General features: G+C 51.3%; 1 protein-coding gene across 1 annotated transcript in view; it reads left to right on the top strand.

The window, feature by feature from the left end:
• Positions 1–16,242: 16,242 nt before the first annotated feature.
• The window catches only part of CDS1 (CDP-diacylglycerol synthase 1), a 32,435-nt gene continuing 25,244 nt past the window's right edge, over positions 16,243–23,433 (top strand). The window contains exon 1 of the mRNA XM_055700805.1: positions 16,243–16,611. Coding sequence (XP_055556780.1) covers positions 16,525–16,611 — 87 coding nt within the window. The 5' untranslated portion in view covers positions 16,243–16,524. The remainder of the gene's footprint in view (positions 16,612–23,433) is intronic.

Raw genomic sequence — 23,433 nt, 5'->3', positions numbered from 1 at the left:
CTCCCTGCCTCCTTTAGCGGGGGCACGGCCGGCAGCGGGCGCGGCGGCGGCGGCGGCGGGCGGGGGCGGGGCGGCGGCCGGCCCTGCCCACCGCGCCGCGCCCGCCTCGCCAACTTCGGTCTCGCCTCGCTCTCCTCTCCTTTCATTTTCCCCTCCACTCTCTCTTCCCCTCTCCTCTCCTTTTTTCTTTTTCCTTTCCCTCTTTCCTCTCCTTTCCCTTTCCCTCTCCTCTTTGCTCTTCTTTGTCCTTTCCCTTTGCGTATCCTTTTTCTTTCCTCTTTCCTTCCAAGCTTTCTTTTTCTTTTTATTTTTTTTTCTCCCTCGTTTCCTTTTCCTTCTTTACTTGTTTTCTTTTTCCTCTCTCGTTTCCTTTTCCTTTTTTAATCTCTCGTTTCCTTTTCCTTCTTTTCTCTTTTTCCTTTTTTTCTCGTTTCCTGTTCCTTTTTTCCCTTTTTTCTTTTATTCTCTCATTTCCTTTTCCTCTCTCGTTTCCTTTTCCTTCTTTTCCCGTTTTCCTTTTCCTTTCCCGCTTCCTTTCCCTTTTTTTTCCTTTTTTCTCATTTTCTTTTCCCTCTCTCATTTAATTTTGCGCTCTTTTCCTCTCACTTTCCTCTCCTCTCTCCTCATTCTCATCTCCCTCTCTTTACGTTTCTTCTTTCCTTTCCTCCTTTCCTTCCTCCTTTGCTTGCTTCCTTCCCTCTTTCCTTCCCTCTTTCCTTCCCTCTTTCCTTCCCTCTTTCCTTCCCTCTCTCCTTCCCTCTCTCCTTCCCTCTCTCCTTCCCTCTCTCCTTCCCTCTCTCCTTCCCTCTCTCCTTCCCTCTCTCCTTCCCTCTCTCCTTCCCTCTCTCCTTCCCTCTTTCCTTCCTTCTTTTCCCCTTTTCCCTTCCTTTCCCTCGCTCCCTCTGTCCCTGTGCCCGGTAAGCACTGCGGGGAGCGGAGCCGCCGCCGCCCCGGCGGCCCTGCCCCGGTGCCCGCCCCGCGTTCTCCTGCGCACCGGAGCGGCGCGTTGGTCCCGCCCGGCCACCGGCCGGTGCTGCGCACCCCAGGCCCGCGGTAACCAGCCCCCTCGACACTTGTCCCCAGCGCCCCCGGCTGCTCCCGGCTCTTCCTGACGCCTGGGGCTGGAAGGGAAAAAATCCCATGTGGCCCCTGACGAGCGTCCCGCGGAGGGGAGAGACGTGCAAACCCACCGTAAATAACTGTTACCCGGTGCTGGCTGCGCCCGAGCGCGTGTGCCTGGGTGAGCTGCATTTCCTCGGGTGTGGAATTTCGAGTCTTTTTTTTTTTTTTTTTTTTTTTTCCTTTTCTTTTGAGGACGGTAATTACGGATTTCAGATAAAGCCAAAGCAAGTCGATTCTTGACCTGCGACGGTGTTTCCTTCTATCCCTAATATCCCAGTTGCTTGGAATTGGTTTAGTTTAATTTACAAAGCCGCGAAAAACACTTGGAGAACGCGTAGGGCACGGTCTTGCCTGGCCGTAACTTTTGGCCGGCCCCCCGAACCGAGCCTCCGAGAAGCTCGCCTTTAAGTCCCTGGCTTCGATTTTTATTTTTTTTTTCCTTGGGTCACTTCTCAGATATTCTAAAACCAAAACAACAACAACAAAAAAGTCTTTTCTGGCGGGTTTCAGCGGAGCCGGCGAGCGCTCGGCCGCGGCAGCCCCGCACCGCCGGCCCCGCAGCTTCGGGCGCGCCAGGGCTCGGCTCGGGCAGCGGGGGGGAGGGGTGGTGGTGTGTGTGGCACCTGCATTTTAACTGGAAGGAGAAAAATGAAACTGGGTTTGGAGGCGTAGAGGCCGGTGCCCTGCGGGCCGGCACCCAACGGAGCTGCTTTTCCTCCCGCCTGCAGAGGAGATGGTGCGGGGGCCGGGGTCTGCGTCGGTGCGGCTGGGGATGGAGAGGCCAGAGGCTCCCTGCCCGGAGACCCCCGAGGGAACTTTTCCGGGGCGGCCACCGGCAGCGGCGGCAGCTCCAGCCGCCGCTCCGCGCTGGCGGCGGGGGGACCCCGGGGCCCCGAGCCCGCAGGGAGGGACCCGGCCGCCCTGGCCTGCTCCTGCGGTGGGTCCCTGCGGGGCCGCTCGGGGCTGCTGCGGGCAGGCGGCAGTGCGGATGCGGGGCTCAGCCTGCCCGGCCGGCGGCTCGCAGGCAGCAGCACCGCCCGCTCCGCTCGCCCCTTGCTCCCTCCCCGGCCGCAGCGGCAGCCCAGCGCCTCGGGGTTTGTGTTCTAGCGAAAGCAAAACAACACAATCCCTCCCGCACAAACCGCTTCTCCTTCCTTCCTTCCTTCCTTCTGGAATGAACGGATAGCGTCTCGAAAAAGAGCTTTTATTTGGGGGCCGCCTCGCGCAACTTCTTTCCTGAAAATAGCATCGCAGGTGAGATGGCGCCAATATGACTGACCCGTGCTTGAGAAATAGTTCGGATTCAAAAGCAGACGCCAGCATTACCTCCTTTCTGTGTCTTTGATAACTCTCACGCAGAAAGACTTGGAAATGGTGATATTTAGTTCCTTTTCCAGGCTCAGTTTTTGGTTCGCTTGAGCCCAGCCGTAGGCAGGCGAAGTTGCTCCGACGGCAGCTGGGGGCCGAGCTGAGCAGCGGGTGGGGGGCTCCGTCGGCACCCCAGGCAGCGGGTAGGGGTAAAACCGCCCCAACAACAAACTTAACGGGGAGAACAAACCGCAGCGGGAAAACGCCGCCGCCAAGCTGCTCCTTGAGCACCCGCGGGTACCGAACGGGCCCGCTGCGGCCGGGGGCTGCTCGTTAATACCCGCTTGCACCGTTTTCACATGGTCTCATCGTCCTTGCCGCGCATAAAGCAACCACCAAGTTAAACCACGAAAGAGAACAGCCGCCGGGCGAGCGGGGGGTGCGGGCGGAGAGGAGGAGAAACCGGGAAGGGAGAGCAGCTCCCTCGGGAACGCCGCGGGGCCTCGGGGAGGGACCCGGGGGGCGGCAGGGGCAGCGGGTCCCGAGGGGTCCCGGGGGCGGCGGCAGGGAGGGGCTCAAGTTGCGACGGAGACCCCGGTCACACAGAGGGGAGGCGAGAAGGAGAGGTGAATTAAGAAGAACACAGCAGGAGCGTTGTCAGAAGAAGCTGTAGTTATTTGCTTGCTCGTTTGAAGCGGAGGGACGAGTGCCCCAGCAGCTGCGCCTCTGAAAATCACCTTGGCTGGAATCGTCCCAGCATCTGACAGGAAAAAAAAATAATCATGAGAACACCTACAATTAAAAGGTCCAAAGTGCGTTGGCATAGCGGGGCCAGGTATTCTTCAAGCTGACGACCCGAACTGCAGCTGGCTGCACCGTGCCACTTACGGTGTCCAGCTGTGCCAGGGGCTGTGCTGCCAAGGGCAGGCTGGCCCGGCCCTGTCCAGAGCTTTCAGCCTTCCAGCAGCGGAGGCAGATGCCAGGGACCCCACCTTGCCCAGCTTTTGCCCCACGAAGTCATCATGACTGGGAAAAGGGTCTGTCTGAACTAAGTCAAGTAATAGTTTTATTTAGCAAATAAAATGCTTTGCCATTACCGTAAGTTCTTGGTTGCAATTGAGCAGTCGGTTACTTTCTTAAAGTGATGGATAGGTATTTAGACACCTTGTTATTGTAGCAGCACTGTGAAGCCACTGAATCATTTGTTGCCTGCTCTACATGGTAGAAAGGAACGGAGCCAGGAAAGCCTAATGTTCTTCTGGGTGCTAATTCCAACTCTTAATCAAGATCTGATTACCAAAAAGGAAGACAGAGCATAAAAATGCTATAAAGATTTAAAATTTTTCTATCTTGCCCATAATTCATGCCACAAATGTGTCCATTATGGCATTCACTCTAGCAGGAAAATTGTGATGTTGTTGCAAGATTCCCTACAGCAGAGCTCCTGCCAATGATGATGAATAATCTCAGTCCATATGCTAGCCCCATACAGCTCTATAGTACCAGTGTGCTCTCATTCTCTTTCTGCTTCCTCAAAAACATGCAATATCTGAAGAACAGTAAAAGCTAATTAAAAATAGTTAATAGGTTAATCAGACTCAGTTTTATATTTATCTAATGCAGAGCACTGATTCTTTAGTGATGTAGCTTTGAGGTATTACCACAAGCCAAGAAAATGAATCAGATATTTAATGGAGATGTGGAAACGGAAATTTCTTGTAAGAGTACAAAATCGGAAGCCAATAATACACTAAAATATAATAAAGTTATCGTTAAAATTCCACAAATGAAATGCGATCCTCTGACTCCTCTCACTAGGTGACAAACTGAGGCAAAGCTGGCCAGGAAATTTTTCAGGAGCCAGGCCTTTGGATACATCTCACTTGCTTTTTAGCATTCTTGTCCCAGAGTGTCTGCCTGCAGACCTCTGGTGACAGCCAAAGGCAGAGCTGTCACTTTGCAGGCGACCCCACTGTGGACCCCCTGGTTTGCTCTTCAGAGTGCCAAGGGCTGTGGGATGCTGCCAGCTCGAGCTGGCCAGTGTACTGGGGATGTCAACCCAGAACTGATACCGCTTTGTGTTACTGATGTGTTTGTGTGGTAGGTTACTGGTTTGTGTGGGTAGCAGCTTCCCCTTCCCAGCCGGTGGTGGGTACTGTGAGCTCTGCCTCCCCCGGGGGCTTCCAGTCGTTTCTGAGGACACGTTCGCGTCACTTTGCTGCTCTGATGCTGCGGTCCCCATATCCTGGCCGAATTTCTGTTTCCATTTACACCGAGGTGTATGCAGAATAACTGGGAACGGAGGCCGAGACTGTAACGAGACCGAGTGGAGACAGGACCTTTTTAAAACAGCTGCAGGGACAAGGAGGATGTTGCAGACTGTCACCTCTGTTGCCACTTCAATATTTCTTTTGGTTGTCTTAAATGAGATGTCCAAGTATTTTCCATACCCTCAGCAAGGCAAAATATTTTTCTCCTTTCTGGAACATTGAAAGTATTTGATGCTGGAGCAGAGCCGCTGCTTCTACTTTTTTGATTTGTGATCGTTGGACCAGCCTGACCCCTGCTGGGGGAAAGCCAGGAGGAGAGGACTGACTACAAGTGCAGTGTCCCTCTCTCGGGGCTCCGCAGAGACCATTCCTGGTGCAGTCCTGTTCTGAACCCCTGTCCCACCCCCAGGCCCCTGCCCTGCTTAGACTATGCCTGGGAAGATTGTCCAGCTTACACCTCCAAAGACTGCCCACCACCTCTGTTGTCAACGCTGCGGTGTGGATGTGACATTTAATTATTTAATGTGGCCACAGGGCTCCGCTACAGGTGCACCCAGTGCTCCACTGGCAGCCTGGCTCTGAAGCCCTGCTAGCAAAGCTGTGCGGCATTACTGATTACCGGGTCTTAATTTATCCTAACTAATTAGTGCACAACAGGTTTCTCAACATCACCATGTTTGTCTGTTCCTGGTGCAGCCGGGGCAGATGTGCCTGTGATGGGACGTGGCATTCAGACAAGGTATTTCCCTCTAGCCACTGCTTGCGAAGGACTGCAGCCCCTGCGGTAGGGATGCCCTTCTTTCCACTGGGAACAGGAGTAGCAGCACCTAGCAGGGGACTGCTGCTGCCTCTGCCCACCTCATTCTGCACTGTGATTGCTTTTGAGTGGCCTCTTCCATTTCCAGCTGGGCTTTGGGGAACCATGTGAGGACCGGACACATGTGGCTGATCAGACAGGGGCAAGGAAACTATTTTAGAAGGCCGCTATTAGCAGTCATGCTGGAATGTATGCATCATAGGCCAGATGTGTAACAGCAGGGATAAAGAGCACTGGTGCTCCATCTCCCTTACTTTGCCTAAGGGCTGTGCAGGTGCCACCCTTCCAAAGTTGCATTCCTTTTCCTTTCCATTGCATGCTGTTGCACAGGGGTTTCCCACTGTCTGGTGTATGTGTACATGGGGTGTGGATAAAGATACCAGTTTAGACCCAACAGAAGTTCACCCGCTATCCCCTAGCGCCCATGGGCCAGCTGAGCCACTCAAGCAGGTGCCGGGCAGTGGGTGTCCCCACAGCTGCAGTTGTTGGCTATGGGTCCAGGTACTACCCATGTCCTTTTTGATGTGGATAACCAGGTATGTTGTAAGGCTAAACCTAACATCTGGCTTTACTTTGGTTTCACACGAACAGCAAAAATGTATGGAAATTTAACTGGCATAGCTGGAGCTTTTATATAGTTTCTTTCACTCTGTGAGACAAATATATGTACGGCAGGCCACCGCCAGCAATCGATCTTTGAGCAGCCCCCCTGGAAATCAGCAGAGAGAGCTTTGCTTAGAAATTGTTGGCACAGGGTGGGCCAGTGTCAGGGAACTGGAAATCGTTAAATTGATGATCTAAATGGGGGTGGGAGGGAGAAAGCGGTGGCAGCAGCGATCATTATGTGCATATTTTTATGATTTTTAGAAAATAATATTTCAGCATTTTCCGTCTCATCGAAAGCTGACAGGGCTGCACTGATTAGCAGGCAAAGAGAGAATTCCTGAGAGCGGTATGCTTCGTACCGCGACTTTGCTGAAGCAAAGACCTCGCTTGGTTTCGGTTTCAGCGCAGCAGCACGTCGGGGCGCGGGCGGCCGAGCGGCTCCCGGGGGCCGGCGGGTTCCCGGGGCCGCGGCCGGGCCCGCTCCGGCAGCGCCCCCTGGCGAGCGGCCCCTGGCGAGCGCCCCCTGGCGAACAGCGCTCCCGGCCGGCGGCTCCGGCTGCCGCCGGCTTCCCGGCCGCTGGGAACCGCAGCGCTGCGCCCGCGGGGTGAGGCAGGTCATCCCTGGCTTCTCCATCGTCCCCAGTGCTGGTGCCACCAGCCCAGGCCAGGGGTGCGGCGGTGGCAAGCTCTTCCCCAGCCCCGCAGCGGCAAGGACCACCTCAGGCGCCTGGCTCTCCTGGCTGAGCCGCCTGAGGAGCAAGGCTGGAAGGGAGAAGCCCTTCCCAGGGAAGGGCACGAGGAACAAGGTGGAAGCACGATGCTTTCAGCCTCTCTCTTACAGCTTGCTGAAAAAACACCTCAACTCATCTGTAGGAGGAGTTTTATCTCAATAACGAAGCTCATCTGAACTGCCACCACCAAGCATCACCCTAACGCGTCCAGGTCGCGCCAAGCTTCCCTTGCTTCGAGCCCCTGGCCTTACTTCTTTCCTGAAGCCAGGCTGGCCAAAGGCCCTGCTGTCTTGGCCATGCTGGGCCTGGCCTGGCGCAAGCCAGTGACAAGGGGACGCCCAGCTGGACAGTGCACAGGCAGATACTGAGGGGAGTCACTACATGCTGCCTGGGCCAATTCCCCTGCCCCAGCAGAGCAGCTGAGCAGCTCCCCTTCCCACCACCATAAAACCTTTCCATGTCATATCCTGCACAGAGGCCAGCTTCTTGCTTTGTAACTTTATTAGAATATAATAAGGGAAGATACAAACCTATTTGTAGAGTCATGAAGAACACAACGCTCCTGCCTGCCCCGTGCCAGCAGAGGCTGCTGTGCCATGACGGAAGGGGCAAGAGCATCTCTTCGTGGATGGGCCAGGGCTGCAGGCTGCACCGTTGCTTTCCTTGGGACTTGCTGGAGCACAGCAGCCTGGCAGCAGCGTGAGCAGCAGGGAGTTACTTCCCTCCCTCCTGTCAATGTACGGCACCATTCAGCCCTGCAAACTCCAGGTCACCTTACTGGCCCCGACAACTATGTGGGGTTTTGTTACAGGGGCTGTGAGTGCTATGGCACCTTCAGAGGCCACAGGGGAGGTGGTGGCTTCTACCAGGCTCAACCCCATTCTCCAGGGGAGCAGGTAAAGTGCCTGGCATGACAGAGGCAGCAGGCCTGCAGCTGCTCGGGGCTGCTGTGCTGGCCCTGTGGCCATAGAGAAGCATGGGATGGCTGGACCTGCTCTCCAGAGGTGTGATGGAGAAGGCAGGGAGAATGCTGTGCAGCCTGGGAGCTGCGGAGGGAAGCCAGAACACTGATGGCCAGATTTTTCTGTAATAAGCTGAATCCTTAGGAGAGGTGAGTTGTTCCAAGTTACAGGAGATGCAGACTGCTAAAAGCCTGTAGCCAGAAAGGGGCAATTTTACCTACTGTGAGAGTCTGATTCCAACTTCCCACCTCAGTTTGCAGTGGCATTGTCAAGGACTCTTGGGATAAAGCATGCTGCTATTTCTTGCCTCACAGAGGAAACTTTTTCTTCATTTTTTCTACAGGTTTCTCAGTCATCTCTAACTTCTCTCACTCCGCATTCACACTGTCCTTCGCATCTGTCATAACCAGTGGTGTCAGTAGGAGTCATGTTCTGCAGCTTGCATGAAATTCTAGTAGAACTGGGGGCAGGGCGGCAGGGAATGCTTGGCTGCAGTAAGATATCCAGGGCTTCTGTCTCTTCTACCTCTTGATGCTTTGCTATTTTGAAATAATTTCTTCCAGTACTACCTTTGGTGAACTGTCATGCTGGCACGAAGCATGCTGTTCAGAAAGCACTTTCTGAGCCCGTTGGTACAGCAGCTGGATGAAAGTGTCTTTTCGTGCATTGGCAAACAGGGAATTTGTTTAGTTTGCAATTGCACCAAAAAAACCTGGATCAAAGAGTGAGTGAGCCTGAAGATATGGTTCTGGACTTTTCTCTTGTTTTGGCTCTGCGCTGCAAGCTTCAGGCGAGCCGTCAGAAGTCTGGCACAACAGTAGAAGCAACAAAAAGCCATTTGCTGTGGTCGCTCTCCATTCCCTTTTCAGCTCTTGCTTTTCCAGCCGGACCTGACTGAGGACCAGCCCGTTTGGTAAGAGCCCCAGAGGGAGCTAAAAATGCTAAGAAGCAGAACTGGTCCCTCTTTTTGGCAACCAGTACCTGGTCCTTCTGGTGCTGCAGATCTCTCCTTCACCATGGTCTCAGCATGAGATGGGCAGCCAGCTGCAGCGTTTGGAGGACAGGTAACAGGCTGACTGACCCCAGCTTCCTTGGCCCATTTAGCACACAGAGAATGTCCCTAGAAGCAGCTGTGTGTTCAGGATCAAGTGCTTTTCCAATAAATCTGGCACCTCCAGGTAAGAAAAAGGCGTAAGAAGAACTTGCTGACAGCTGCCCCTGTGTGTGCTGGTGACTTAGGCAGAAATGAGATGAGGAACAGGAGTGCTGTGGCATACATCCAGAAGTCACTAGTCAAGTTTTCTTGAGGGTCTTTCAGCCACAAATCTGAAAGCTTAAAAAAGAGAAGAGGCCTTGAGTCTCTGTCTTTAGTAGCTCACATTTTGCTGGCTCTTTTTGGGTGACGGGAAGACACTTCTCTCAACCTGTATCCCCCTAGTAGAGAGCTCAAGGTCTCGTGTAACATAGTTCCAGTCCACAGGGTTTGGAGAAAGATGGCAAAGTTGCCAAAGTTACAACCAGTTAGAAATTTCTAGTGTATTTTTATGACCATACCTCTGGAAGATGACCCTCAGAGTATTCACCTAAGTGAATACATAGGAGCACCTTTGTAAAGCACAAGATGTACATCAACCTGAAGACTACCACAACAAAATGGCATCAAACCAGGACTTCACAGGGCAACCTTTCCAGATTGTGACTGTAATGCTTGGCTTAATTGCATCCTGCTGACTGTTCGCCACTTATAAAATACACTCTGAGCATGCCATAATGCTCTGCCTGTCCCTTGAGATAAGACAGTAAGATGGTATTGCTGGCAAAAGAATGATATTTCATAAACTGCTAAAAATCAATGGTGATGTGCCTGCTTATACCTTAGATGAACTTTTCTTATGAACTGGAAAGTAACAGGGTGGGTAATACTAGAGTCTGATTAAATGAAATGGCATAAAACTTCTTGAAAGCATTATAAAAAGGAGGGGAGCAAATCCAGTGACAGAAAGCAGAGATGAGCACAAGCTGTGCTCTGTGCACTACAAATCAAGTAAACAGTAAATACTTCAGGTGGAAGGGTTGCTCTGACCTGAGAATGGGAGAAGATGTTGCTGAAACTGCAGAACCGCTTTGCCTTGGCGTAAGAAGATGGCAAAATACCCACTGATGGGACTGGTACATGGGGGAGCACGTGTCTGTTGCAACAGGGTGAAATGGGGATTGCTCGTAGCGCAGTAGGAATTCCAGAAAGCCCAGCTATCAGAGGGCTTTGCGGTCTGCTCGGTTGCATAGGAAGAACCAGAACAACCGAGACTTAAGAGGGAAGATAAAGTCTGGGCACAAGCACAGTCTCCTTGAGATTGTGCAGAAGGGATTACTGCTTGCAGATGAAGACAGCTGGCTGTTAGATGCAGACACTTGTGGTGTTAAGGCTGCTGCCAGCCATGCATATGTTGACATAAATGGTCTCCACTTCCAGTGAAACCACTGGGAAGTACGCTGGGCACAGCGAGTTTGCTTGATCAAGTCTTTCCTACCAGGGAGGTTTTGCTGAACAGAGCGGTGGGTGCTGTGGAGGAGGCAATAGGTCTCTTCCTCCCTCCTGCCCTGCCCGCTGCAGGCTGTGGGTTAGGGTCCCCGACCTTGTCCTAGGAGGGATCAGGTGTCCCCAGCAGCCCCTGAGTCTCCACCAGGCTGGTGCCACTCTGAAGGTGCTGGTGAGCTGCCGTACAGCAGCCCCAGCTGTGGGGTCACCCGAAGGAACCATTGTACATTTAGTGAGGCCTTTTTAAAAGCATCTTATAAAACTTTGTGGAGAGTGGTTTGCTCTGCAGTCCTGCCCAAAACACCCGGAGAGCAAGCTGATTTCTCCAAAGACTTTAGACTGAATTTGGTGGGGAACAGATGATTCTGTCAGTGCTACGTTTCACGACACTTGTCTAGAATGGAGCCAGGCCCTCTTTTCTCTCTGGCAGTCACTTGTGTTTTGCCAGTGATGCTATCAGTTCCTTTAAACAATCCAGGGATCACCGCTTCAGCCTTACCCGCTGGAGTTGCAACGGTATAGCTTCTACCTGTGGCATCAGCCAGTCTGTTTCCTCACCAGGCTTGTCCCCTCCTTTCTCATGCCCACACACTCCTTGCAAAAGGTACCCCTGCCAGCAGTGAAGAGTTGCAAGTCAATAAATTATGGTATTCCAAACAGAGGCTTGTATTAAAAGAAAGGATCTGCATGGGTAATGTAACATCCAGCATGTGAAATAGCAGGGTGTGTTGCAGATCCATGGCGTGTTCAGACAGCCACAACAAGTAAGTTCAAGAATTAATTTCACATCCTATATGAAAAGAGCAGCAGCTCGCCAAACACCCACCACGTATGAACTATTTTTTGGGAAAAAGCAAGAGCATCCCAGGTATTACGGTAGGAAGGAAGAATCAAGAATAACTCAGTAGCTCTGCAGTACTCAGCCACTTGGATCAAACAAAAGGTGACAGCTGCCTGGGGCAAAGGTTTCTGCAGCCAGACCTTTCACAGTGGTCACTGGATTATGTTCCTCAGACTTTGGTGCTTAATTTGGAAATAATGAGGTCGGTTTGTTTTGTTGTATTGTTTTTTTCTGGCATACAGGTGGCCTGCTTTATAAAGTTTCAATGTGCAAGTAATAAGCAAATAATTCTCGACCACCAATACCACGGACTATGATGTTTTTATGCCAGACTAGCAAATGTAAACAGATTACATGACATGTTACTTAAACACAAAAGAATAATTCAGTGCTGTCAGTAGATTTAAATTACTAGAATATAGGTATGTATCATCTATTCAGAATGCTTTGGCAAAGCATCGTTGGCTTTCGACCTATGTTAAACTCGTGTTAGAGCCCGTGCTGTATTCATTCAGAGAGGGAAAAGCAGCCTCTTTATTGACTATACAATCCCATATTCCAGTGTGGGCTTTCCTTTTTTTCTGAGTCTGGTGCTTTTAGCTGGAGGAGGATTCATCTCAGAGTGTACAGGTTGTGTAATAACAAGCTTCTGACCTGGAATTTCAGCTCTGAGTGTATCCCAACCACCTGGGCTCCAGCTCCCTGCTCCCACGCGCTGTCTCAAGGCGGCACCAGGCAGTGTTTTGCAGCTCTCGGTTTTGTCAGGGGAGTGCAGGGTATTAATAGCTTGCCTTGTGCTTTGGAGAACAAACAGTGTGATCTGAGGCTGCTGTATCGCTGTTCTCTCTGCTTCTTTCTAGCTTGGGGGTTATCTTCTTTATAATGATCTAGGGATGCAAAAAGATTATAAATCAGTTAAATGCAGTACATTACAATGTCGGTCATAATTAATATTATCCGAGGGGATACTGAGCCGTTGTTGACATTGTTTGACATTGCTGTCTATGCTGACCAGTCGGTATCCACATTTTCCACTTGCCTTGTTTCTTCTGCGCCTTAGTAGGAATCCATTTGAAATAAAACTGCAAACAACTTCTGTTTCCAAGGCTGCCAGCCGTAGGGCTCCTCAGTGTTATGTCTGCAGATGTGCTGTTTTTCCCAGCAGGCATTCAGAGCTGGTACTTTCCATTCCTCAGCCTCCGAGCAGACAGGGGACCAGTTCCTTCCATTTGCCCCTGCAGCAGTGGCAAGGAAAGAGCCCAGCTCTGCTTCCCTCCTGCACAAGGGGCTTTCTGTTGGGCAGCAGAGACAACAGCAGCCTCCAGCCGGTTGCATTTCTGTCGAGAGGCTTATGTAAGTGCTTTAACACAAGGCTTATATAACTGTTTTAATGTCAAGGCTTTAGTTTTGCATCTGCCTGCAGAGAACTCCCCCTTCTGTGCATGGGTCGAGGCACACAGCGGAGAGGCAGCTTAAGGCAGCTAGATCTGCCTGCTGTGGATAACTGGAGTGCAGGGCAGGGGGGAGCGTGGCCATGGCAGGTGATGGGTCTTAGCTTTGGGGACCTGGGGGAAGTGCAGGAATGTGCTTGTCAGGGGCTTTCCCATGCTGCAGAAAATGTTGGGCCAGGTCGCCAAGGTTTAAGTTGTTTGCTGGCAGCTTTGAGACACTAAATTCATGTGGGGATACGAGGAGAAGGCAAAGGCAAGGCAGAGCAACAAAAACCTCTGAGGCCTCACACATCAGGATACTGAACTTCTATACGAGAGAGGTGATAATATTTGCATATCAGAAAATCGGTGGCTGACACGCTAATACCTTTGTGCGCAGAGAATGGGGAGGTTTCTGCCACACATTTTGAAACCACGCAGGGTCACGATGCTTGAAGAAGTGATGTTGCATTGCAGCCAGCCTAGTTACTTGCCCCAAAGGAACCTGAGTAACAGGGTGTCGACTTGGAAAATTCCTATCCGACCAGTCTAACCAGATGCGACTCCAGAGACACACTGAGCTCCCCTGACTGCAAGGGGCTGCGACCCAGGAGCAGGACAATCCTGCCCCCATGCTCTGCTTGCTCCCTAAGCCCCCTGCCCTGCAGCTCTTTTGGGAGCCCCTTGCCACTTTCCTCTAAGCTGGAGAGGCTTTAAATGCTTTGCTGCCATACAGATGCTTTGCTGGCCCTCCTTGTGTTTCTGAGCACTCCGTGGGTGATAAGATGTGTGGCAGCAGCAGGAGCATCTGGCTGGGAGGGAGAAGGAGCAGAGTTGGGGCTGGGTTCTCGCCTGATCCTGCCAGAGCCTGGTCCTTGTTTTTAATTCTCTCTCCTGGTGGCCCTGCCCAGCATTCCCTCACCCCACTGTCACCAGTTGTTCATTGGTTGCTCTCTTTCTTATTCCCAAAATGCAGTGACTCATCTTGCACTCGCCTTGCCTCTGCTCATTAATGTTTCAAGTACCTCACCTTTTCTTCCTTCGCAATTATTGTTACTTTCTTCCATCACACCATTTGCTAAACAAGTTTTGTGTTTTTTTTCCTCCAAGCTTTTCTAGGTGCATTCTTTTCCCCTTTCCTGCTTAGGTTAAGGTTGGAGCAAAGATGTAGGAGAAATGGAGGCTCTTACTCCACTCCTGAATGGGAGGTAAAGATGTGCTTAATGATTTTTATGCAGGTATTGAAGCTTTGTCTGTCATGTCAACCACAGAAGGGCATTTTCTGTGGCCAAAACACAGCATCTAGCCATTCTCAGCCCTGCACATGTTAGCTCAGGTTTACCAGGAAGGTCTATAACAAGGCATGTACTTCTTCAGCTAGACCCAGCTGCTCCGTGGTGGCTGTAGGGCAGTCTGCGTCCACCCCACCCCAGGCTACTGACCCATGTGTGGGATCTGCTGGAGGAACAGCCTGGATGTCTGCTCCATGTGCTGCAGCCACCACAGGTGGCAAAGCTCTGAAGACCAGACAAACCACTTCTTATTTTCTTTGGACAGAGGAAATAATTTTTTGTGCTTTTCCCTAGATGACTAGTCCTATTCCAGGGCCAACAGAGTAAATGCATGTCCTGTGCTTGAAGTAAGGGAAACCATGTTTTCTTCTGAAAACTTTGCTGGAGAAACACTGACAAGGGAAAACTCAATGGTAGAAACATACTGGGAGAGGAGAAAGTGGAAAGGATGCCTTGTTAGGCATTGGGATCCACTCTGTGCCCAGCTTACCCTGTATGGTTTGGGTTTCTTCCCTGCTGGGGAAGTTTCCCACCTTTGCATATTCTGAGGCAGGACAGCTGAATTTTGACTCTGTTTCCCCCCATAATATTTCACTTACGGAGAAATAAATTTTAAATTTTACTTTGTAAGAGTGAAATGTTGGAGGATCCAGGAGGTATGGCCATATCACTGATCTGCAGTGGGCTGCCGCGGTCACCTTTGCCTGTGAAGGACCTGATGGCAGAAGCTGTGCCTCCGTGGCCTGCCTGGCCTGCCTTCTGCTGGAGCAGCCCTTCTCTGCTAAAGGTTTTTGCACGTGTTTGGGGATGCTGCATGCAGGTGTGCAACCTCCCGGCAGCAGTGCGTGGGTAAAACATGTCACAGGAACGACTGCTCTTCCTGAACACTGCAGGGTCCACTGCTTCATGGCAGTGAGGTCAGAGCTGGTTTATCTCTGCCATAATCTGCTCACAGCAGCTTGCTCTAACTTCCTGAACCGTGGTGTTGTAATTAAAAACGTGGGGACCGTACCTTTGGACATACTACTACTACTAATAATGTTGTTTACATAATAAAACTAGAGCATGAAATAAAACCAATCGAGCTTGGTGAAACCAGTCACCAGAGGGATAACGCAAACGACAGCAGCCGTGGCTGGACACTACCTTGCAAGAGGTGCTGGCCCGGTTTTTGCAGGCACCGTAAGCCAGCATGTGGGCACGAGGGGTACATCTGGGATGGGTGCCATCATGGGAATGCTCTGGGGCATCCGGCTGTTCCCACAGCCAGACTGTCAGTAGCCATACAAGGATGATGGAGCGGAACAGGCTCAGTAACAGGGCAGTTGGAGGAATTCAGCAGGCTTTTCGAGGAGAAGCTGGTCTTTGCTCTCCTGACCACCCGACAGCGGTGTGCTGGAGTGGAGAGGCGCTCCAACACGGGCATCTGAACGGGGCCAGAGGGCTGGGATGGCACCATGCTGTAGCAAGTCTCAGCAGACCGGGATGATTTTCAGACAGCTCATCGGGTCACCTGTCCAACAGGGTCTGGCTTCTCCCCCGACTTTGCTGCCCCCCCAGGCCTGCCCCCCACGCCTCCCACACTACAGCCCTGGTGGAGAGCGTCCATGCACCCCACGCCTTTCAGCCCCCCCCTGCGCCCTGTCCTGGGGCAGCCTCTGTAGCAAAGCAGCGGCTCCTTTGGTGAGGATGATGGAGCTGGCAGGCAGATGTAACTGCCTGTGCAGAGCCTTTTTCTGGGCTGCGAACACCCAGGCAGGTGCTTTGCATTCCTGCACAGGCTGGAGGCACTTTTTAAATGGACAGAGGGCAAGTGGACGTAAGTACCCCAGAGGGAAGCAAAGCGCTCCACAGCCAGCCATGCCCCTGCGGCTGCAGCACCCGTGTCCGCGGGTGCCCACGCAGAGCTGGTGCCGGGGCGGTGTGGGGATGCCTGCCCTGGCTCCCCGGGGATGTCACCACGCCAACACCCAGGAGAAAGCGCCCTGGGGGCACGGCGGTGCGGGGGTTGGGGGGAGGGGGCACGGCGGTGCGGGGGTTGGGGGGAGGGGGCACGGTGTGTGTGCGGGGGGGTGGCCCTGGCGTGCGCCGCGGTAGCGGCGGCCCAGCGTACCGGCCCCCCGGCCCCTGGCTGCAGCGGGCGGGGACAGGGCCGGGCCGGATCGGGCCGGGCCGGGCCGAGCCGAGCCGGTCACCCCCCTCGCCGCGCCACCAGCCTCCTGGCGCGGCCCCGCCCCGCCCCCTGCGCCGGCCGGCGGCGGGGCCCAGTGCGGGGGAGGAGCGTCGGGCTCACCTGGGCCCGCGGCCCCGCCCCCTGCCCTGCCGCCGCCGCCGCCGCGGGGACGCGGGCGTTTCTCCGCTGCCGGGGCGGTGGGGTCCGGCTGCGGCCCCGAGCCGTGGCGGCGGCGTCCGCCGTGAGAGCGCCCCCTCCCCGGGGAGGGGGTACAGCGCCAGCCGCTTCAGGCGGGAAGGAGGAGGAGGAGGCGGCGGCGGCGGCGGCGGCGGCCGGGCTCGGCGGTGCGGCCTCCGCGCCCTGCCCGTCCGGATCAGCCCGGCCCCGCCTGCTCCCGGTCGCCGCCGGGTGGGCGCTGAGCTCCCGCGGCGCGATGTCGGCGCGGCGGCGGCGGCGGGCGGCCGCCGAGGAGGAGGAGGAGGAGGAGGAGGAGGACGCGGCGGAGGCGGGGAGCGACAAGGTGAGGGCGGGCGGGCGGGGGCCGCTGGCGGCCGCTGGGGCAGGTGCGCGGGCGGGGGGCGGCGCTGCCCCCGCTGGCGGCTCGGCGGGCCCAGCCTCGGCGCCGTGACTCCGCCGGTGGCGCCCGCGGGGGCAGCGCCGCCCCCCGCCCGGTGCGCGGGGGCGAGGGGCCCACGCGTGTCCTGCCCCGCCGCGGGCCGGGCCGGGGCACCCCGCTGGGCTGCGGGCGGCGCGCTGCGGCGGGCCCGGCCGGGGCGGGCGGGGGGCGCGGTCCCGCCTGTGGAGGGGGCGCCGGGTACAGGCCGTGCCAGCGCCGCCCGCCGTGCGCCTGCTTCACGGCCGGTAGGCGACAGGCACCCGGCCCGGCCCCGCAGGCCGTACCGTGCGGCGTTTCTGCTCAGGCAGGAGGTTTTCCATTGCCAAGTCTGTGCATCGGGTTCATTATAGCGGCAAAACAGCCACCGCGCTGTTCTTTTGTTTGCCGCGGCGTTAAGGCTTATCCCCACAAAAGCAAAGCGCGTCCCGCTTGCTAATTGTCTGAATAAAATGAAAGCGACGTTCTCATGTTGGTAACTGGAATAATAATAATTTAAAAAAAGGAGCATTCTGATTGCTAAATTAAGTGTGCAGTACGCGGTGGAGGGTGCTGGGGTTGGTGCCTGTTTAATCCTAGGTGGATGTGGAAGTTGGGGAGCGTGGCGTCTGCCCCGGGCGCCGTGGCAAGGGAAACGCGCCCTGAAACTGAAACTCAACAGTTGCTTTTGATTCTGCACTTTGGTTGCGTGAACCCGAAGCCAGTGAACTTGAAAATGTGTAGTGCTGAGCTGCGCTGAGAGCTGTCATCAAACAAGGTACATTTAGACCACAGCTGCGCAGAGTGTGTTTCTCTGTAGATGAGAATTAACCTTTAAACCCGACTGGTTGTGCGCTTAAAAAGTAGTTTTTCTGTGGAGTTGTTCAGGTTTGCTTTATTTTGTAGGCTAAGCTCATCTCTGAGGTGTGCAGGGAGTTGCCTTCAGAGAGTTCTTCCCATTCAAAGCCTCTGCTCTCCAGACCTCAGAAGGGTGCAGCTAAAACTCACTAATATTATTCTTGGTTTACTTGCATGATTTCCAGAGAGGAAAATGCTGTTCTTGCCTGTAGGTCTACTTTAGGTTTTTACTTTATCTGCTTGACAGCCTAGTGTTTCGTCCAGTTGCAGGTGATGTTGAGCAGAAAGGACTCTGCTGTTATGTATACAGCTAGGGTGTTGGTTACAGGAGATAAATTTCAAGATGCACACATTTGCAATGATGGCTTGAACTGTTAGGTATGGAAAGCCTTTTCCACCACACAGAAGACTTTTTGATGGATTATTTAGGGGACCCTCCTTGTTCCCAATAGAGTTGTTCATCCTGTCTGCCACGCGCATGCTCTGCCCCGATGTCGTGGCTCACAAGCAACGTTAAGGATTGGTTTTACATGTAAAGCTGTCTTTAGTGCTTTATATAACTGTAAGGTAACTGTAAGGATATACCAGCATTTTGTACTGGCTTTTCTATCAGTAGGTCATAGCCTGGGTCTCTGTTCTAGAGCAGACATCGTCTGCTGTTAGGTGATTTGATGGGAAGCATCTGGTCATCTGCATTCACAGATACCATGTTATATGCCTTCTTAGATGGTTATCTTTCTGCTCTACCTCTTGCCTGACCTTTACAACAAGTGGATAGCTTGTTGTTCTTTGGTTATTTTGAGATGACATATTATGGGTGTATTAATTGCCTACTTGGACCCAAAGCTTGTTCTTTTGTTCACAACCACTCAGGATGGCCGTGATGTGGTGGGTTTCCACTGCTTCCTAGTATGCAGCTCAGAGACATCACCCTCTTCCTCACTTGTAATGAAGGAGAGAACTTGGTTGTCTCCTTTTATATGGTAACTGCTTTGTGCTGCTTCTGCTCTTGTTGATGTGTTGACCCAATTAATTCAGACCTCCAGATTCGTGCCAAAGTGGAGAAGCGCTCTGTGTTTTCTGAAGAGCTCCTGAGACACTAAATACACCTGGACAGTTTTATCTTTTGTACTTTGAGTCTTGTTTTCAGTATGTAATCTGATACTTTTCACGTTATGCTTACGATGTCTATAGATGCTAATTTCCCACTGAATTTAAGTGAAGCTCTTCCCCCCTGCCCCCCATTTGCATATTTTTTTTTACCACTAACTGGAAACAACTGGTAGCTATTTCTATGCCCATATAATTTCAAATAAAAGTTCACTTCTTTGAGTTTGTATGAAGGAATATGGTATGCCCTTTGTGAAGCTTCTTCCTGAAGTTCTCAAGCACTGCAGGTTTCAGTGTCTTATGTTGCTCACTAGCTTGTTGAGCTGATGACTTTTTGAAAAATTTCTATGAACATGCCTTTGCCCTGTAGGGCTCTGCGATTTCACAAGTTTATTGTTTCTTTGCATTGCCCTGTGACATGCAGGAGTGACTTTTTTGTTGTTGTTGTTGTCCCTTTTGTATTTGCTGCTGCTTGCCCTGGATGCTCTTTTCCTAAGAATGTCTTGTCAGAGCGCCTTCATAAATACTCTGCGGCCTTTGGGAGCAAGAGAAACTATTGGCATTCAAATACTTTGTATAGGTCAGTTAAAGTTTTACAGTTGGACCTGCGTGTGTTCATGCTTCTTTTACAATTCTTATTGTCTGCATTCTTTACTAAAAAACAAGCCACACTGCTTTAAAATGCTTCCAAAAAATTCAGCGTACCCTGGAAGTAATCACACAGTTATTCCTCTTTGTACTGTGCAGAGTTCTTGGAGTAAGGCAGGGAAAGGGTGGTGGAATCGTGTTGCATTGCTGGCCCTGGGAACAAGTGCCTGTTCACCTAGGGTTGTTATTTATTATTTGTTACTAAAACAAGATAAATAACTGATGGCAGTAGGAGTTATGGTGGAAGTCTGTCAGGGATCGCTTAGTTCATTTGACTTAGGTCTTTTGGAATACCCAGAAAATGGATCTGTTAAATTTTTGCAGTGAAGTCTGACCTCTATGCTGTCTGCTGTAGGCATGATAATAATAATAAGGGCTGACTATTTCCAAACCTCTATTTTCTTGGAAGTGATGGTGAAGTAGTACTAATGCAGATAGTAAAGGTTCTGTAGGTTTCAGTGTTCAATTCAGTGTGTGTGCTTTTCTCACTTGTGTTTCTGCATATGTCAGGCTTTAACAGTTTGGAAAAAAAGGTTTCATTATTCAGGATCTTCTGACACTTTGCTATCTGGACTGCAGAGGAAGGTATCAAGGTACATTAATTAAATATGCTACAATGTGATCCAACTGAACTATTGACTTCATTGTAAAACTTGTGAGAGAGACTGCAGAAAGGTCAAAGCTGGAGGAGGAAACTTCCTTTAAGTAATGCTTATACAAGTACAATGACAATAATTAAATTTTTTTGCTTGCTAACTTTTTTTCACGTAAGCTGTTGGAAAATGTCTTTGTCTTCCCAGTTGCTCTTCATATAGATGCTGCATCTTCCAAGAAAAACGTGGCTGCTGTCTACTTGGGAGTTCCTTATTGTGTCTTGAAAAAAATGCTGTACAAGCAAAACATTGCAAGTGCCTTTGTAACTAGAATAATTCTTGTGCGTGGTTCACTCAGCACGTGTTAATTGTAGTGGAGGACATGTGGTACAAAACAGCAATTCCGATGCATATGTCCTTTTAGATGCTGCAAGGTTGACTTGTCTGTTTTTTTCAGCATGACACACAGCTGTATCCTGGTAGGTGTTGTCAAGCAGAAATCCATGTGGATTGACTGTTGATGAACAGTCCATCCATGTGAATCTTGACTGTTGGAGTTCCTCCTTTGTATAGCCAAGTGTTTGTGGTCCTGTACAGAAGATTTAGCTTAAGGATGAAGGTCTTGTCTTTAAGAACACCAAAATCAAACCCAAACCCTACAAATAAATAAACAAAGCTTTGTCTTGGGGTACTGTGGAAATGACGAAAACCAGTGAGTGTTGTAGTGGTCGGATAGGCGTGTTTATTATGTGCTGAGGTATTTGTAGCACGTGAGTAACTGCCAGGTTTGCCTTCTTCCCCATACTTGTTAGGCCTGCATCATCTCAGCATTGTTGGACTTCTATTCTATGATCTGATCAGATAGGTTCTGTTCAAAGAACATGTGCTTTCAAATGAAGAGTAACACAGCAGTGACCTCATAGCAACATCTATCTGTTACAGACACTTGGGATGTGCATCAGGGAGATGGGAGTGGCACACAGTCTGCGTGTAAAAGGCTTTGTCACCTGCAGTTTGAAAACTCCAGAAAGAAATTAAAACACCTCAGATCAAACATTTAATTTGGCGTTGGGGTTGAAAGGTGTCTTAGTTGCTTAGGACAGTACAGCTTCTGCTGTTTTCAATTAACTTTCGAAAACCTAGTGAATACCTGCTCATGGTATAAAACCCACGGTATTTCAATTAATGCCCCTCGCAGGTCCTTGTTACTGTGTGTTCAGCTTGGCCAAATCCCAGACCTGAAGAGCAGCAGAAGGAAGGGCTGCGTAGTTTTATACTGAACTCCAAAACTGCTTCTAGAAGGTCAAGCTGAAGTAGCAAGACTCTTGATTTGTTTTGTTTTTTTTCTTTTGAGCACTTTGATAGTGATTAACTTAGTGCTGCCTTCCATAGTGATTGCTGTTTTTCATGGCTATAAACTGGAATGTTTATAATCAATCATGTAAAATAATTGAGAAAACAATTAGCAAGAAAGACTTGTCCCCCAGTGATGGGGTTCTTTGAGCATTTCATGATGCAGAAGACAATTATGAACGACTTCCTCTTTGGCTTCTGACTTAGCCCATTAAATGCCTTACCCAGGAAATGGTTGTGGCCATTTTAGCAATTAACTGGAAAATAAGGTATTTAAGGTAATTTTTGAGGTATGTTACAAAGAGAAGTTGAAAATGGTTGGGGGTTTGTCTCCCACTGGTTATTGTAGCAGTCTAAAGTTAAAAAATGCACCAGGTTCTATGCAACTTGCAGGTTGCACCAGCCAAGCTTCCAGTAGGGGCAGCGTGAACCATGAGCTACTGAAAACCACATCAGAGAAGCACAGACTCCTCCAAGGTGTTCAGATACTCTGAAAAATGCCATGCACCTGTGAATTCAGGTGTTTCAAGTAGCAACTCTAAAACATTGCTTCTAATGAGGTGCATGAGTGACAGTTATATGTTAAATATCAGAGGGGTAAAACTAAGTATGATTTTATATTTTGTTTTAACCTTTAAACACTGTTTGAATATGGAAACATTTTCTGTGATACCAAAAGCCAAAAAAAAAAAAAAGTTTGGGCGTTTTCTGAGTTCTGAGTGCTAAAAAGAGAGAATATCTCAGCCATGTGCAAGCAGGGATTAATATTAAAGACACTAAGTCATGGTCTTAGGGCCAGGGTTACTGCCCCTACCCATCATATACACAGTGAGCAGCATCTTCTGGAGCCGTACAGAGAGCTTGCTGCGCCTCAGTTGGAACATGGCTTTGGGAGAGACCTGTGATCCCCGGCAATCACATCTGTGGTTGATTTCCTAAGCTGTGGTACAGCACTATGAGAAACAGAGGTTGCAAGCACAGTATTTATTTATTTATGTGCTTTTCCAGTTGTTCTACAGACTTTATGAAGTTTGGACTGCAGTTAGTGTATTTGCTCTTTTCCTATTAATTGTAGACAATATCTGTCTAATAGTTATTCAGCTGTGGGTTTTCAAGGAACAGGGAAAGCATTCACCATGTTTTTCCAAGATGTGAATGATGTAAAATCCATTCAAGAAATGGATCTCGGGCGCGTGCGTGGTACACAAAGCGAATGAGAGAAACGCAGGGCTGACGTGTGAAAGAAGAGAATGACTTTCCCTGTGGTTACCCGTTTCCCATGCGCGTGTGTATAGTGCCAGCTGCCGGTCTCTGCTTCTAAAAAGCATTTTAAAGGGAAAAGGCTGGTGCTTGGCCTGGGCCCGCTGCCCCTGGAGCGGGGTGGGGGCGGCGGGGGGCGCCCTGCAGCACCATGGCCAGCTCCCGGCCGCCCGCGGCGCGACCCCCGGCGGGACCCCGGCGGCGCTGGGCAGGGCTCAGCCCTCGGTTACCGTGTGGGAAGGGCTCACCCTTCCCACTGTGCTGCTCACAGAGGTGTCGCTGAGGCAGGGGTTTGCACTGAAGGGTGGCTTCCTGGAAAAGGCCCACGGATGGCGAGGGAAAGGCGGTATGAAGGGGCTAACGTGGGATGGGGGGGTTGTGAGCTGCCCGGGTTCTGTGGTGGCTCACGGAGGGGTGAGAGGGAGGAGGCGCACCTCCTGGCTGCCAAAATGCCACAAATACTCAGAACAAGGGAAGAAAGCAGTATTATTAAGGAAAGGTAGGAAAGAAAACAGTCATGTTCATGCAGATGAAGGAGAAAGAGCTATGGCCAGTGATGAAGGAGTTGGGAATAGAGGGAGGCAGAAAGAGCAGTATAGCGGTGGTGAACAAGGTTTTCAAGCACAGTTGCTACACAGTCCCCAGAACTGTTAAGAACCGATGAACCTGAGGTGGCAGGGCAGGCTGGAAGCTGTTCGGAATTGTAAGGAGGTGAGGCAAGCCGGGGGGTCAGGAAGAAGTTTAGGTCTCAGGAGAGCCAGACACTGCACCAGAGACAGCACCCAGCCTTACTGCTGCACCGTGGCCGAGCGAAGCCACCTGGCTCCGCAGGGTTGTGGTGTCTGTAACACTGGAACGAGTGAAGCCAGTCATCAGCACCCTTAGTGCCAGCTTTAACTGAGGGAAAAATAGTCTTAACAGTCTACTC

This window comes from Falco cherrug, chromosome 1, assembly GCF_023634085.1.
Source record: "Falco cherrug isolate bFalChe1 chromosome 1, bFalChe1.pri, whole genome shotgun sequence".
Lineage (NCBI taxonomy): Eukaryota > Metazoa > Chordata > Aves > Falconiformes > Falconidae > Falco > Falco cherrug.
Note: the sequence above shows the minus strand (reverse complement) of the source record. Positions and strands in the feature narration are given on the sequence as shown.